This window comes from Odocoileus virginianus, chromosome 2 (genome assembly GCF_023699985.2).
Source record: "Odocoileus virginianus isolate 20LAN1187 ecotype Illinois chromosome 2, Ovbor_1.2, whole genome shotgun sequence".
Taxonomy (NCBI): domain Eukaryota; kingdom Metazoa; phylum Chordata; class Mammalia; order Artiodactyla; family Cervidae; genus Odocoileus; species Odocoileus virginianus.
Window position 1 is genome coordinate 88,070,059 of NC_069675.1, and position 12,296 is coordinate 88,082,354.

Genomic DNA, 12,296 nt, shown 5'->3' on the forward strand with positions numbered 1-12,296 from the left:
CTCTTTATTCTGTTCCATTGATTTATATGTCAGTCCTTGTGCTAATACCATACTCTCTAGATTACTTTAGTTATATTTCCAGACTAGAAAGTATCTCTTGAAACCCTGTAGTATAAGCCCCCAGCCTGTTTCTAGTTTCTCCAGATTGCTTGGCTCTTCTAGGTCCTTTGCTTTGCCATCTAAATTTAAAATTGAGTGCCTTTAAAACGCCTGCTAGGATTTTGATTAGGATTGCATTGAATCTGTACATCAGTTTGGAGAGAAATGCCATCTCAATAAGACTGAGTCTTCCAATTCTTGAAGGTGGTGTATTTCTCCATTTATTTAGGTTTTCTTTAATGTCTCTCAGCAATATTTTTTTAGTTATGTCTTACATTTGTTTTTGTTAAATTTACTCCAAAGTGTTTTTGATCCTCTCTTAATTATTGTGAAAGGTGGGGATTTTACCCTACTTGCCAACTAGCCACTTAGCCTTGTAGACTTTCCTGGGTGCCGGCAGAAGACACAGGACTTGTGGGTCAGAGACAAAGGACTCTACAATTCATGACCTGTAGCATGAACTTGATGTTTGCATCGATTTTCTTTCCCTCCAATTTTGTAGGGCAGTCACACGTGTTTTTGTAGAACATAAAACAATGCTGCTCTTTTGTTTTTCCAAATTACAACTTCATGTACCTTATAGCACCTGATGTACAATCTGTGAGTCAACTGTTCCTCAAGCTAAAAATTATACAAAGAGCTGAAATTCAGTTTGCTTTAGTATTAAATCCTTAAATTAGACATTTGGAGGTTATTTATTTATTGAAGAACAGTTGATTTACAATGTTGTGTTACTTTCTACTATACAGCAGAGTGATTCAGTTATGCTTATATATCTATCTATTCCTTTTCATATTCTCTTCCATTATGGTTTATTACTGAATATGAATGTAGATCCCTATGTTGCACAGTTGTTTAGTTGCTCAGTCGTGTCCAGCTCTTTGCGAGCCCATGGACTGTAGCCCACCAGGTTCCTCTGTCCGTGGGATTGTCCAGGCAAGAATACTAGAGTGGGTTGCTGTTTCCTTCTCCAGGGGATCTTCCTGACCCAGGGATTAAACCTACGTCTCCTGCCGTCTCCAGCATCTCCTGCCTTGGCAGGAAGATTCTTTGCTACTAGCTGCACCTGATCCTTAATCACGTCTTTGAGGTTCCTTTGCCATGGTGGGTAACATATTCATGGGTAGCCGGATCAGGACATGGGCTCTCTGGGGGCCGTGGGCACTCCCAAAGGCAGTACCCCCTAAGGCCTACCTTTCCTCCTTCTCCCGAAGATGGATGGCCAAAGCTGGAACTGGAAAAAGCATGTAGGAGACCTGCCAATATATCAATACAGTATTTTGGTAAACTCATTGTTCATTTGGCTAACTGTTAATAGCAGATAAGAACAGTACAGATGTGCTTCATTCACTCACACACACACACACACACACACACACACACACACACGGCACAGTGGCATCTACTGGACTGCCGTATCTGAAAGATTCTAATAATCTGAGGGTTCCGTGATCTGCTGCCATGATGGCCTTACCTTTGTCTCTTCCTGCGGTTTATCCGGCCACTCCTGCAGTGGGAGAAGATGGGGGCTGGGGGCACCAGTTCACTGGCAGCTCTAGGCTTCAGTTCAGTTCAGTTCAGTTGCTCAGTCGTATCCAACTCTTTGCAACCCCATGGACCGCAGCACACCAGGCCTCCCTGTCCATCACCAACTCCCAGAGGTTGCTCAAACTCATGTCCATTGAGTCGGTGATGCCATCTAACCATCTCATCCTCTGTCATCCCCTTCTCCTCCTGCCTTCAATATTTCTCAGCATCAGGGTCTTTTCCAATGAGTCAGTTCTTCGCATCAGGTGGCCAAAGTATTGGAGTTTCAGCTTCAGCATCAGTCCTTCCAATGAATATTCAGGATTGATTTCCTTTAGGATGGACTGGTTGGATCTCCTTGCAGTCCAAAGGACTCTCAAGTGTCTTCTCTAGCACCACAATTCAAAAACATCAATTCTTTGGCGCTCAGCTTTCTTTATAGTCCATCTCTCACACCCATACATGACTACTGGAAAAACCATCGCTTTGACTAGACAGACGTTTGTTGACAAAGTCTTTTTAATATGCTTTTAATATGCTGTCTAGGTTGGTCATAGCTTTTCTCCCAGGGAGCAAGCATCTTTTAGTTTCATGGCTTGGGGAACTTCATTTCCTCACCCATGAGTTTTTTTCTAAATCTGTTTTTTGGACTTTCCTGATCCACTTTCTCAACCTGGTCATTTAGTCTGCTATTGATTTTGATGTCATTTGTTTTGTTTTCTCATTTTTTTTTTCTTACTTCTTTTCCTTTTTTCTCTTCAGATGTGTTTAGAGGGTACAGTTTGTATTGAGTCATTATACTATCTATTTCTATTTTAATCTAATATTAAGTTTTGGAAGGCTGAATTAATTCTTCATTTGGTAAATGATACTGCTGTAGCCCATCTTAGTCTCCAAAGAGCATCTCTGACCAAGTTTTATGGTACTGTTTATGATATTTTTCTATGTAAGTGCACACGCATACAAACAGACAGTAAAACAGCATATTAGTTTAATCACATAGACGGCAAATGTATTTCAGTCAAAAGAGTCCATGGTAAACCTTTGCAGTGGTGTTTATATTTCTGTGCCTCTCACCTCTAGAGTGCTGACCACTCTCTCTACTCGGGTGACACTGGATATGAATACATTTCAGTAGTTAGTTTCTCGGGATGGAAAATCTCAGTTGTTTAGACAGATATGATTCCATGTATTTCAAGTAGGCTATTTATTAACTTTTTATTTTGAAAATTTTTCAGACATATAGGCAGTTGCAGAACCGGAACAGAGAGGCATCCTTTACCCGGTTTCCCCTGATAGTTACATCTCTTGTAAATGACACAATGCCCTTCAGCCAAAGACCTGCCAGGAACACACCTCCAGCCGCACAAGTTGGGTTTATTATTTATTGTGGTGATGCAGCACACGTGCTGCGGGGAACCGCAAGGCCTCTCAATCAGATTGTGGTAGAGAGAAACTACTCTAAGATTTAGGCTTTGATTGGATGAGTTGGGGGACGTCTAAAGGAAGTGGGGTTCACTCTCGATTAGCCAATCGAAAGCAGGGGCGAATCTGAGGTGGGGTTTCTCAGATCTTATCTCTAAGGAGAGGAAGCAGCACTGAGAAAAAGCTGTCGTGGGTAAAGAAACGGCAGACACTCGTTTTCACCAGGGTGGAGGGATGTTCAGTGTTTTGGGTGGCACGGTGACCAGGCTTTTGACGGTTGCTTAGACAAAATGATCAAGTGGCCTTGCTTTGCCTCATTTTATCGTGGTAGGCTTGTCTGAGGTTGGTATCCCGTGAGGTTGTTTATATGCGGAAGCAGAGTAATGTGACAGAGGTGTGAATACCAGGTCAGCTTCTGAATGTCAGTGCCCTCTTGGCTTCTTTCATCTTGTGTGTGGGGGTCCTGTGCATGTGTATAACTCTGTACCATTTTAGCATATGCTGATTTGTGCCGTCCCCTTTGCAGTCAAGACACCAGTTATACCCACCTACCTGCCCCCTAGCATCCCTCACCCCTGGAGGGGTGAGGAATGGAAGGGATGGACAACCCCCAATCTGTTTTGCATCTGTGTGACTTTACCACTTTGAGAATGCCATATATATGAGATCCTGCATCATGTGACCTTTTAAAAAATTTATTTTTTTAAATTGAAGGATTTACAGAATTTTGTTGTTTTCTGTCAAACCTCAACATGAGTCACCCATAGGTATACATATATCCCCTATCATGTGACCTTTTGAGCTGGCCTTTTTGGCTTTTTTCAGCAAGCACGGCGCCTTGGAGAGCCATCAAGTTGTTGTGTATTTCAGTAGTGCTGAGTAGTGTTTTCTTTGCTGAGTAATATTCTGTGGCACATGTATTAGTTTCCCATTGCTGCTGTAACAGGTTAAAACTTGTTATAACAGCTTAAACAACACAGATTTGTCATCTTACAGTTCTGTAGGTCAGAAGTCTGGCATGAGCCTTGAGGGGTTAAAATCAGGTATTAGCAGGCTGTGTTGCTTTCTGAAGGCTTTAGGGAAAACTCCATTTCATTGCCCATTCCTTGTTGGCAGAAGTCAGTTTCCTGTGGTTGTAGGACTGAGGCTCCTATTTTCTTGCTGGCTGTCAGCTGGGAAATGTTCCCAGTTTCTAAACAGAGGTTACCCATGTTTCCTGGCTCATGACCCACATCTTCCATTATTCCTCTCAGGTTTAGAGTCATTCCTGTCTCTTTTTTCATCATCGAATCCCTCAGACCCATCCTTCTGCCTTCCTCTTCCACATTTAAGATTATCCCTGTGTGGATAATCCAGTATGCACACCCATCTCCAAGTCCTTAACCTTAATCACATATGCAGAGTTCCTTTTGTCATATCAAGTAACATATTCACAGGTTCTTGGACTTTGGGGGGAACATTATTCTGCTGCACACATTGTGGATGTACCACAGTTTAACCATTCATCTACTGAAGCACATTTTATTTCCAGTTTTAGGCTATTAAGTATAAAGCTGTTGTGAACATTCTTGTAGGAAAAAAAAAGCATGAGTGGATTGTATTCTGCTTGCTGTTGCAATTTACTGTTTTCACTCAACCTCATGTTTCTGAGCATGACTCATGCTGATCTTGTAGAACTGGGTCCTTTGCAGGGGCTCGTTGTGTTCCACATGGACATTGTCCCTTGGAGTCCTATCCTATTCCACTGAAGGGCTGCAGTCATCCACTGGGGCATCCATCCCCTGTCAGTGGACATTCAGGTTGCTTCCCACGTTCTGCTACTGCCAACACTGCTGTAATAGACATCTCTGTATCAGATCTCCTTGGGCAAGGCTGAAGCATTTTTCTAGACAGTGCATCTAGGAGTGGAATTTCTGGTCCCAGAGTATACAAGTATGTGTCAATTTCAACCAGCTCTTTTCTAATTGCTCTCAAATTCTTTTCCTTCTACCCGCAGGGATGAAAGAGTTCCTTACAACCCTGTCAACATTTGGGGTCATCGTTTTTTTTTTTTCTTTCATTTTTTGCCTCTCTGAAAGCTGTGAAATGGCATCTGGTTGTGTTAATTTGCATTTTCCTGATCACTGTTGAGGTCTAGCACACACATACACCCCCGCCCCCACACCTCCTCTTTTAAGCGTGCTGACTTCTTTTCTCCTGCTGCGAGTATTAGAGGTTGCTGCCTCGACCTGTTTTTAAACATTAAGGTCTGGGCAACCCAACAACTGAAATTTGGTGTCTTGTCTGAAATTACAGGATGTTCCTCAGGCCTCCGTGTTTCCATGGGAACAAGTAACAGTCATCCTTCATGATTAGGAGGTATCCATGGCAACCAAGCCAGCAGCATTTGAATGAAACCAATTTTATTTATTTATTTATTTTTTTGCAAACACATGAAGGTTAAAATGTGTTTCTCCAACTGTGGCTTCCAAGAGTAGGGAGGCTGCCTGGTCTGCCTGGTGAAATAGATTCTTTTGACCTCCTAGTGGAAAGGGGATGCAGGATCAGCTGGTCTTGTGACCTAATTTTGTAGACTGGGAGTCTACTGGGAGGTCATGTGGAGGTCATACAGTGAGTCTGAGCCAAGGGAAAAAGCCTGAATCAATTCTCTGAGGTCTGGAGAGGGGCAGTGGAACTAGGAGGTCAACCAGTTCTTCCTTCCTGGGGTCTGTCCCTGAGGATTCCACCTTCATCCTGCAAGATGTTAGCAAACTCACCCAATGTCTCCAACATCCTGCTTGTACTAGCTAAGTTATTTAGAGGTGGGGGGCAGGAGCCCAAGCCTCCTAGTGTCTGCTTCATTAAATTAGAAAGGACTTGCTATTCAGTCAAAGGCCAAAGTCAGCTGTGATTTTAAAGGCAGAGTTAGAACTCAGAGATCAGCTTTCTGCCTTCTTTGTCATTGTAAAATAAAGAGCAGGTTTTTTTTCTTTCTTTCTTTCTTTCTTTTTTCTGGGGGGGTGGGGGGGAGGTGGTGGTGTTAGGGAATAGAGGGAGTCACTGCTCTTACTCCCTGGCTGATTTGATTATAAGTCAGGAATTCAGGAATAGAAAGGGGTTAGCCTAGAGTCACACAGCAGAGTCAAGGTTAAATCCAGTCCCAGCCCCACGTTCCAAGCATCCTCAGCCTTTTCTGAGCCCCTAAGGGTAGGTTTGGTAGGGACAGTTTCAGCATATACTCTTGCTTCTTACCTGGAGAAACTTTAGAGGAAGTCATTTTTGCCTCTCAGAACCTCAGTTTGTTCATCTGAAAAATGAAGCTTCCCAAATCTAAGTTGTTATGTGGGGATTATATTTGCATGGGTCTCAGTGGGGGCAGTATTGCCCATAAGTGAACAAAAAAATGGATTCTTGGAAGGGGATGTGAAAAAATCTCTCGTTTTCTGTGTAAAGCCTACTACACATGTAGGTGTTATATGTATATAAAAAAGAAGCAAGAGAATTCCAGAAAAACATCTGCCTCATAGACTACACTAAATCCTTTGACTGTGTACATCACAACAAACTGTGGAAAATTCTTAAAGAGATGGGAATACCAGACCACCTGACCTGCCTCCTGAGAAACCTATATGCAAGTCAAGAAGCAACAGTTAGAACCAGACATGGAACAACAGACTATGCAGAGCACATCATGAGAAATGCTGGGCTGGATGAAGCACAAGCTGGAATCAAGATTGCTGGGAGAAAATATCAATAACCTCAGATATGCAGATGACACCACCCTTATGGCTGAAAGCAAATAACTAAAGAGCCTCTTGATGAAAGTGAAAGAAGAGAGTGAAAAAGTTGGCTTAAAATTCATTGTTCAAAAACTAAGATCATGGAGTCTGATCCCATCACTTCATGGCAAACAGATGGGGAGACAATGGAAACAGTGAGAGACTCTGTTTTCCTGGGCTCCAAAATCACTGCAGATGGTGACTGCTGCCATGGAATTAAAAGACACTTAATCCTTGGAAGAAAAGCTATGACAAACCTAGATAGTGTACTAAAAAGCAGAGACATTTCTTGTCGACAAAGGTCCGTCTAGTCAAAGCTATAGTTTTTCCAGTAGTCATGTTTGGATGTGAGAGTTGAACCATAAAGAAGGCTGAGTACTGAAGAATTGAAGCTTTTCAACTGTGGTGTTGGAAAAAACTCTTGAGAGTTCCTTTTATTGCAAGGAGATCCAACCAGTCAATCCTAAAGGAAATCAGTCCTGAATATTGATTGGAAGGACTGATGCTGAAGCTGAAGCCCCAATCCTTTGGCCACCTGATGCAAAGAGCTGACTCATTGAAAAAGGCCCTGATGCTGGGAAAGATTGAAGACAGGAGGAGAATGGGATGACAGAGGATGGGATGGTTGGATGGCATCACCCTCTCAATGGACATGAGTTTGAACAAGCTTTGGGAGATGGTGAAAAACAGGGATGCATGGCATGCTGCAGTCCATGGGGTCGCAAAGAGTCAGACATGACTGAGAACAACAATATATGTAGGACAAAAAGATACTTTTATTGTATGTCTGTGGTATTAGAATTTTGTTGAGGGAGAGACTTGGAAGTTAAAAAGACTCCTTAGAGGGAATCTTAATGAATAAAAGGTAAAGAAACACTGGTCTGTACCCCCTACAATCCATGTGGTTATTATTACTAACTTTGTGTTTGGAGCTTGTGTTGGCTGCTGGCTCAGAGTTGGGTGCTGTTTGGAGTGTCAGGTCAGGAGAGAGTATGGCCTGGCCCAGACACTGCCCCTATGGTTCAATGTGATCCCTGGTATCGTCACAGTTTCCCATCTGTGTGTACAGGCGTCCCACCAGGTCCATGGATGGGGCCTGCTTCTCAGACAGCTGAGATCCCGCCTGGTGGATCCATGGGTGTCCAGCAGGAAGCAGATGGTGCTTATACTCGGATGATTTGAGGTGTGGGCAGGTGTGGGGAACCATGGAGAGGAGTGCAGGACCCCAGAGCTAGTAGCAGCTGGGGCTGGAAGGAGGGGAGGAGAGCGTGGTTACTGAGACGTGAGAACCCAGGAGACCGGATCATCCTGATGGTAGACTGGACCTTCGGGATGGGAGGTAGCCAGTCCAGGTGACCCCCCTTCCTTCCCTGATCTCCCACCAGGGCTCCCCACTGGCCAATCCCCATGGTAGCCAGGGGCTTCCCTACTGGTTCAGCAGACACATAATCTGCCTGCAATGCAGGAAATGAAGGAGACTTGGGTTCAATTTCTGTGATGGGAAGATCCCCTAGAGGAGGGCATGGCAACCCACTCCAGTATTCTTGCCTGGAGAATTCCATGGACAGAGGAGCCTGGAGGGCTACAGTCCATGAGGTTGCAAAGAGTCAGATGTGACTGAAGTGACTGAGCATGCACACACGCATGGAAGCCAGAGGACCCAGATCTAGGTTGGTGTGGTCTGCGTGAGTCAGGGGTCTGCATGGGTCAGCCTCCTGGAGCAGAGGTGGGGTGAAAGATGCAGAATGGAACTGAGGCCAAGCAGAAGCTGCCCAGAAAGATACCCATGTTCCTTGTCCTCTGGAGTGCAGGAGAGGGCGTGGACGCCCGCCTGTCCTGCCCTGCAGCCCTCTCTCCTCACTGGGTTTCTACTTTCTGATGCAGATGGAGTATAGCCTGGGCTTTATTTGCTTAGCTTTGGGTTTATTGGAGCAAAAATCAATTTGAATTGTGCAGTGCCAAACTGGAAGTGGTTAGAAACGCTCCCAAGGCATCTGAATTGAAGTTTACGGCTACTTTGGGAGCACCTATGAGGGTCTTTGCTGTCTGTTTACTGTGTTAGGAGCCAATGGGTAAGTTCCCTTCCTCTGGTCTCAGCTTTCTCATCTGTAAAATGGGTGGTTGGAGCAAGCAACCTCTGGGTGCCTCCTAGCTTAGACCCAGCAGGCAAGGATGGTGTTCTGCAGAGGTTGTGGGGATATCAGGCTTGATCTTGGAGAAGAGGCAGCCCGGCCAGTGCCTTATGAGTGCTCACCTGCCTGGGAAGGAGCATTAGGTGTATGTGTGTGTGTCAGGGAGAGAGGGTACATCCTGAAAGGCTTCTGAAGGTCGAGAGCAGTGCCTCACATGTGGTTAGTCATGGAGGACCCCCAGGCAGAGGTGGCAGGAGGCGCTAGGGATGAGGAGAGAGAGAAGGCAGACTGGGCGTGGGGGTACAGGAAGAGATTTCCTGGGGAAATCTACAGAGAGAAGGGGTCTTTCCTAGAGTGTGACTAGGAGACGTGTGGTGGGGGCGGAGGTAAATGAGGAAGGGAGGTTCTAAATAGGAAGCCCCATGAGGGAAGCAGAGAGGCCCTAAAAAATGGCAGCCACTGATCTGGAGCGGAAGCTTCTCTAGCAGAGGGGGCCCCAGGCCTGCCTGCTGGGCAATGGGGCCTGAACCCGTCCCTGTGGGTGGCCCACTTCCTCCAGTTCCAAATGGCTTGGCAGGCTTGCCCACCGGCCAAGGCTCAGCCCTGGCCCGCCCTAATGGGGAGTGGGCTTGGCTCTGTCCTTCCACTTCTGAGGGCCCCTGTCCGAGCCGGCTGCACGGGGAGACTGGACCGGAAGGTATAGCAGGGCCCCCGATAGCCCGATCTGCCTCGTGGAAAAGCCTGCCCCTAGTCTGTCCTGTGTGTGCACGTCCACACGTGCACATGTACTGGGGATGGGCCTGAGCGAGTATGCGTTGGAGTGTCTACGTGGATGTCAGCGTGGGTGTGCGCCTCTGACTCTGTACCCGGTGTGTCCCCAGAGACCAGGAAAATCTCCGCCCTGTCCTTTTTCTTCTGAGTCAGCAGGTCTTTCCCAGGCACTCCCCACGCACCAGACTCCAGGCAGGGTGCTGGGGGTGTGGGGATGCAGTCAGCTTAGGCGTGGGCATCAGGAGTTCCACCAGCAAGCAGAGGACTCACACACACACACGCACACACACATGCTGTGTGCAGTGACAGCATTGATAGGCTGCCCCAGGCTGGCTGTTGCTATAGGAGCCGTAAGGGCTCCTATAAGAGCTGGGGGCGGAGGAGGTTACCTGGTTTCCTCCAGGGCATACTGAACAGGACAGGCTGGGAGGAACAGAAAGGGGGCTTCTGTGGGGGCCACAGCTGGAGCATGGAAAAGAGATGGCCAGTGCCAAGCCTGGTTGGGGGAACTGGAGCGGGTGAAGTAGCCAGGTGGACTGACCTGGTTGTTGAAAGAGACATGCTGAGGCTGAGGCTCCAAGTGTTGAATGAGCTGTCACCGTTTAAAAATCAGAATGCTGCTGCTGCTGCTAAGTTTCTTCAGTCGTGCCCGACTCTGTGCAACCCCATGGACTGCAGCCTACCAGGCTCCTCCATCCAGGGGATTTTCCAGGCAAGAGTACTGGAGTGGGTTGCCGTTGCCTTCTGCAAAAATCAGAATATTTCATATTAAAGTAAAAAACCAGATTTCCACCTCCTCTTGAATCTTAGGAAGCTTTGGCTGCACTAGGCCCCCCCATTGCTATGTCAAAATCACCAGCTGGAGCTGAGCAGCTGGACACTACCCTTGACCTTGCTGCCTGCCTGGCCCTCACACTCCTCTCAAGTTTAAAGCCTCAAGAAGAGAAGGTCCCTATTGGAAGCCAGAGATCAGAGTCTTATGTTTGAAGGAATCGCTTGTATACCTCCAGCCACAGGGAGCTCATTATCACATATCACAAGATGTGTGTCTTGAAGTGGGAGTTTTAGGAGATCTTTTCTTTTTTTTAAATCATAGTACATATATAGGAAAGATACACATGAAATTTGCCATTTTAGTCATTTTTAAGTGAACAGCTCAGTGGTATTAAGTATGTTTACAACATTGCGCCACCATCACCATTGTCCATTTCTAAATGTTTCCCATTACTCCAAAGAGAAACTGTTTCATTAAGCTGCTTACCCTTACCCCCAGCCCCTGGTAACCTCTAATCTACTTTGCTTCTCTAAGAAGTTGCCTATTTTGGGTATTTTATACAAGTGGGATTTCACAATATTTGTCCCTTTGTGTCTGGTTTATGTCAGTTAGCTTGTTTTCAAGGTTCATCCAGGTTGCAACATGGATCAGAAGTTTCATGCTTTTAATAATGGAATTACCTTCCATTTATGGAGCGACCACACTGTGTTTATCCTTTCATCTGTTGAGGGACCCCTGGGTTTTTTCTACCTTTTTGGCTATTGTGAATAATGGTGCTATGGATATTTGCATACAAGTATTTGTCTATGTCCCTGTTTTCAGTTCTTTGGGGTATATACCCAGGAGTGGAATTGCTGGATCACATAGTCATTCTGTCTTTAATGTATTGGGGAATCCTAAACTGCTTTCCACAATGGCTGGACCATTTTATGGGGACCGGTTGTGTGTTGTCCCAGCCTGGTGGAAATGACAGCAGGGCTTGACTTGTTCAGTTGCTAAGTCCTGTCCGACGCTTTGCAGCCCCATGGACTATAGACCGCCGGGCTCCTCCATCCTCCACCATCTCCCCCAGTTTGCTCAAATTCATGTCCATTGAGTGGGTGATGCCATCCAACTGGGTGGCCTCCATTGTCCATGCCTAACCACCCCCTCTCTCTCTGTTGGCAGAGTCGCCCCAAGAAAGGCCGGGCTCCCGGCGCAGCCTGCCCGGCAGCCTCTCGGAGAAGAGCCCCAGCATGGAGCCCTCGGCTGCTACGCCGTTCCGGGTCACGGTAACTATCCCTGCGTCACCATCGCCACCTGGCCCGGGGGCTGCTCTGCGACCCCGCGGCCCCCCTTCCTGGAGCCTCACGGACCTGGGAGAGCATCCAGCCTCCCTTGCTCTAGGTATCCGTTCACTCAGCTGCTCCCCTCTCTGTGGCTCAACCCCGCCCCCCGGAGGCCACATGGGGGGCCCATCCTCGAGGGAGGGGGCAGGCGGAGGACTGAATGCCCTGCAGGCTGCTGGACCCAGAGCCGAGCTGGTGTGGGATGAGAAAGGCTAACGTTAGGTCCATAAGCGTACCCTCACATGTGCATGCACACACCATGCTTCCTTAGGATGGATCCCTTTTATTTCCACATTTTAATATCTCTCATATAACAGCCTGTGGTGTGTCATAATTTAATTGCTATTTTTTTTCTTGCTTGCTGGTGCATAAAACAATGCTGCACCTTACAGTTGATGATGTCTCAGAATCAACAAAGAATAGTATATATACAGCTTAGCTATTGATTATAGTAGTCCCACCAGTCCACTCTTTTCTTTCA

The 12,296-nt window shown here is 46.4% G+C and overlaps 1 protein-coding gene across 9 annotated transcripts in view; it reads left to right on the forward strand.

Moving 5' to 3' along the window:
• DAB2IP (DAB2 interacting protein) overlaps positions 1-12,296 on the forward strand; it is a 208,461-nt gene that overhangs the window by 88,452 nt on the left and 107,713 nt on the right. For 8 of the 9 annotated variants that reach the window (XM_070452142.1, XM_070452187.1, XM_070452181.1 and 5 more), the window contains exon 2: positions 11,655-11,758. In XM_070452142.1, the coding sequence (XP_070308243.1) occupies positions 11,655-11,758 (104 nt within the window). Of the gene's footprint in view, positions 1-11,654; positions 11,759-11,779; positions 11,874-12,296 lie in introns of those variants that run through there. The other variant, XM_070452166.1, reaches the window with a different exon arrangement.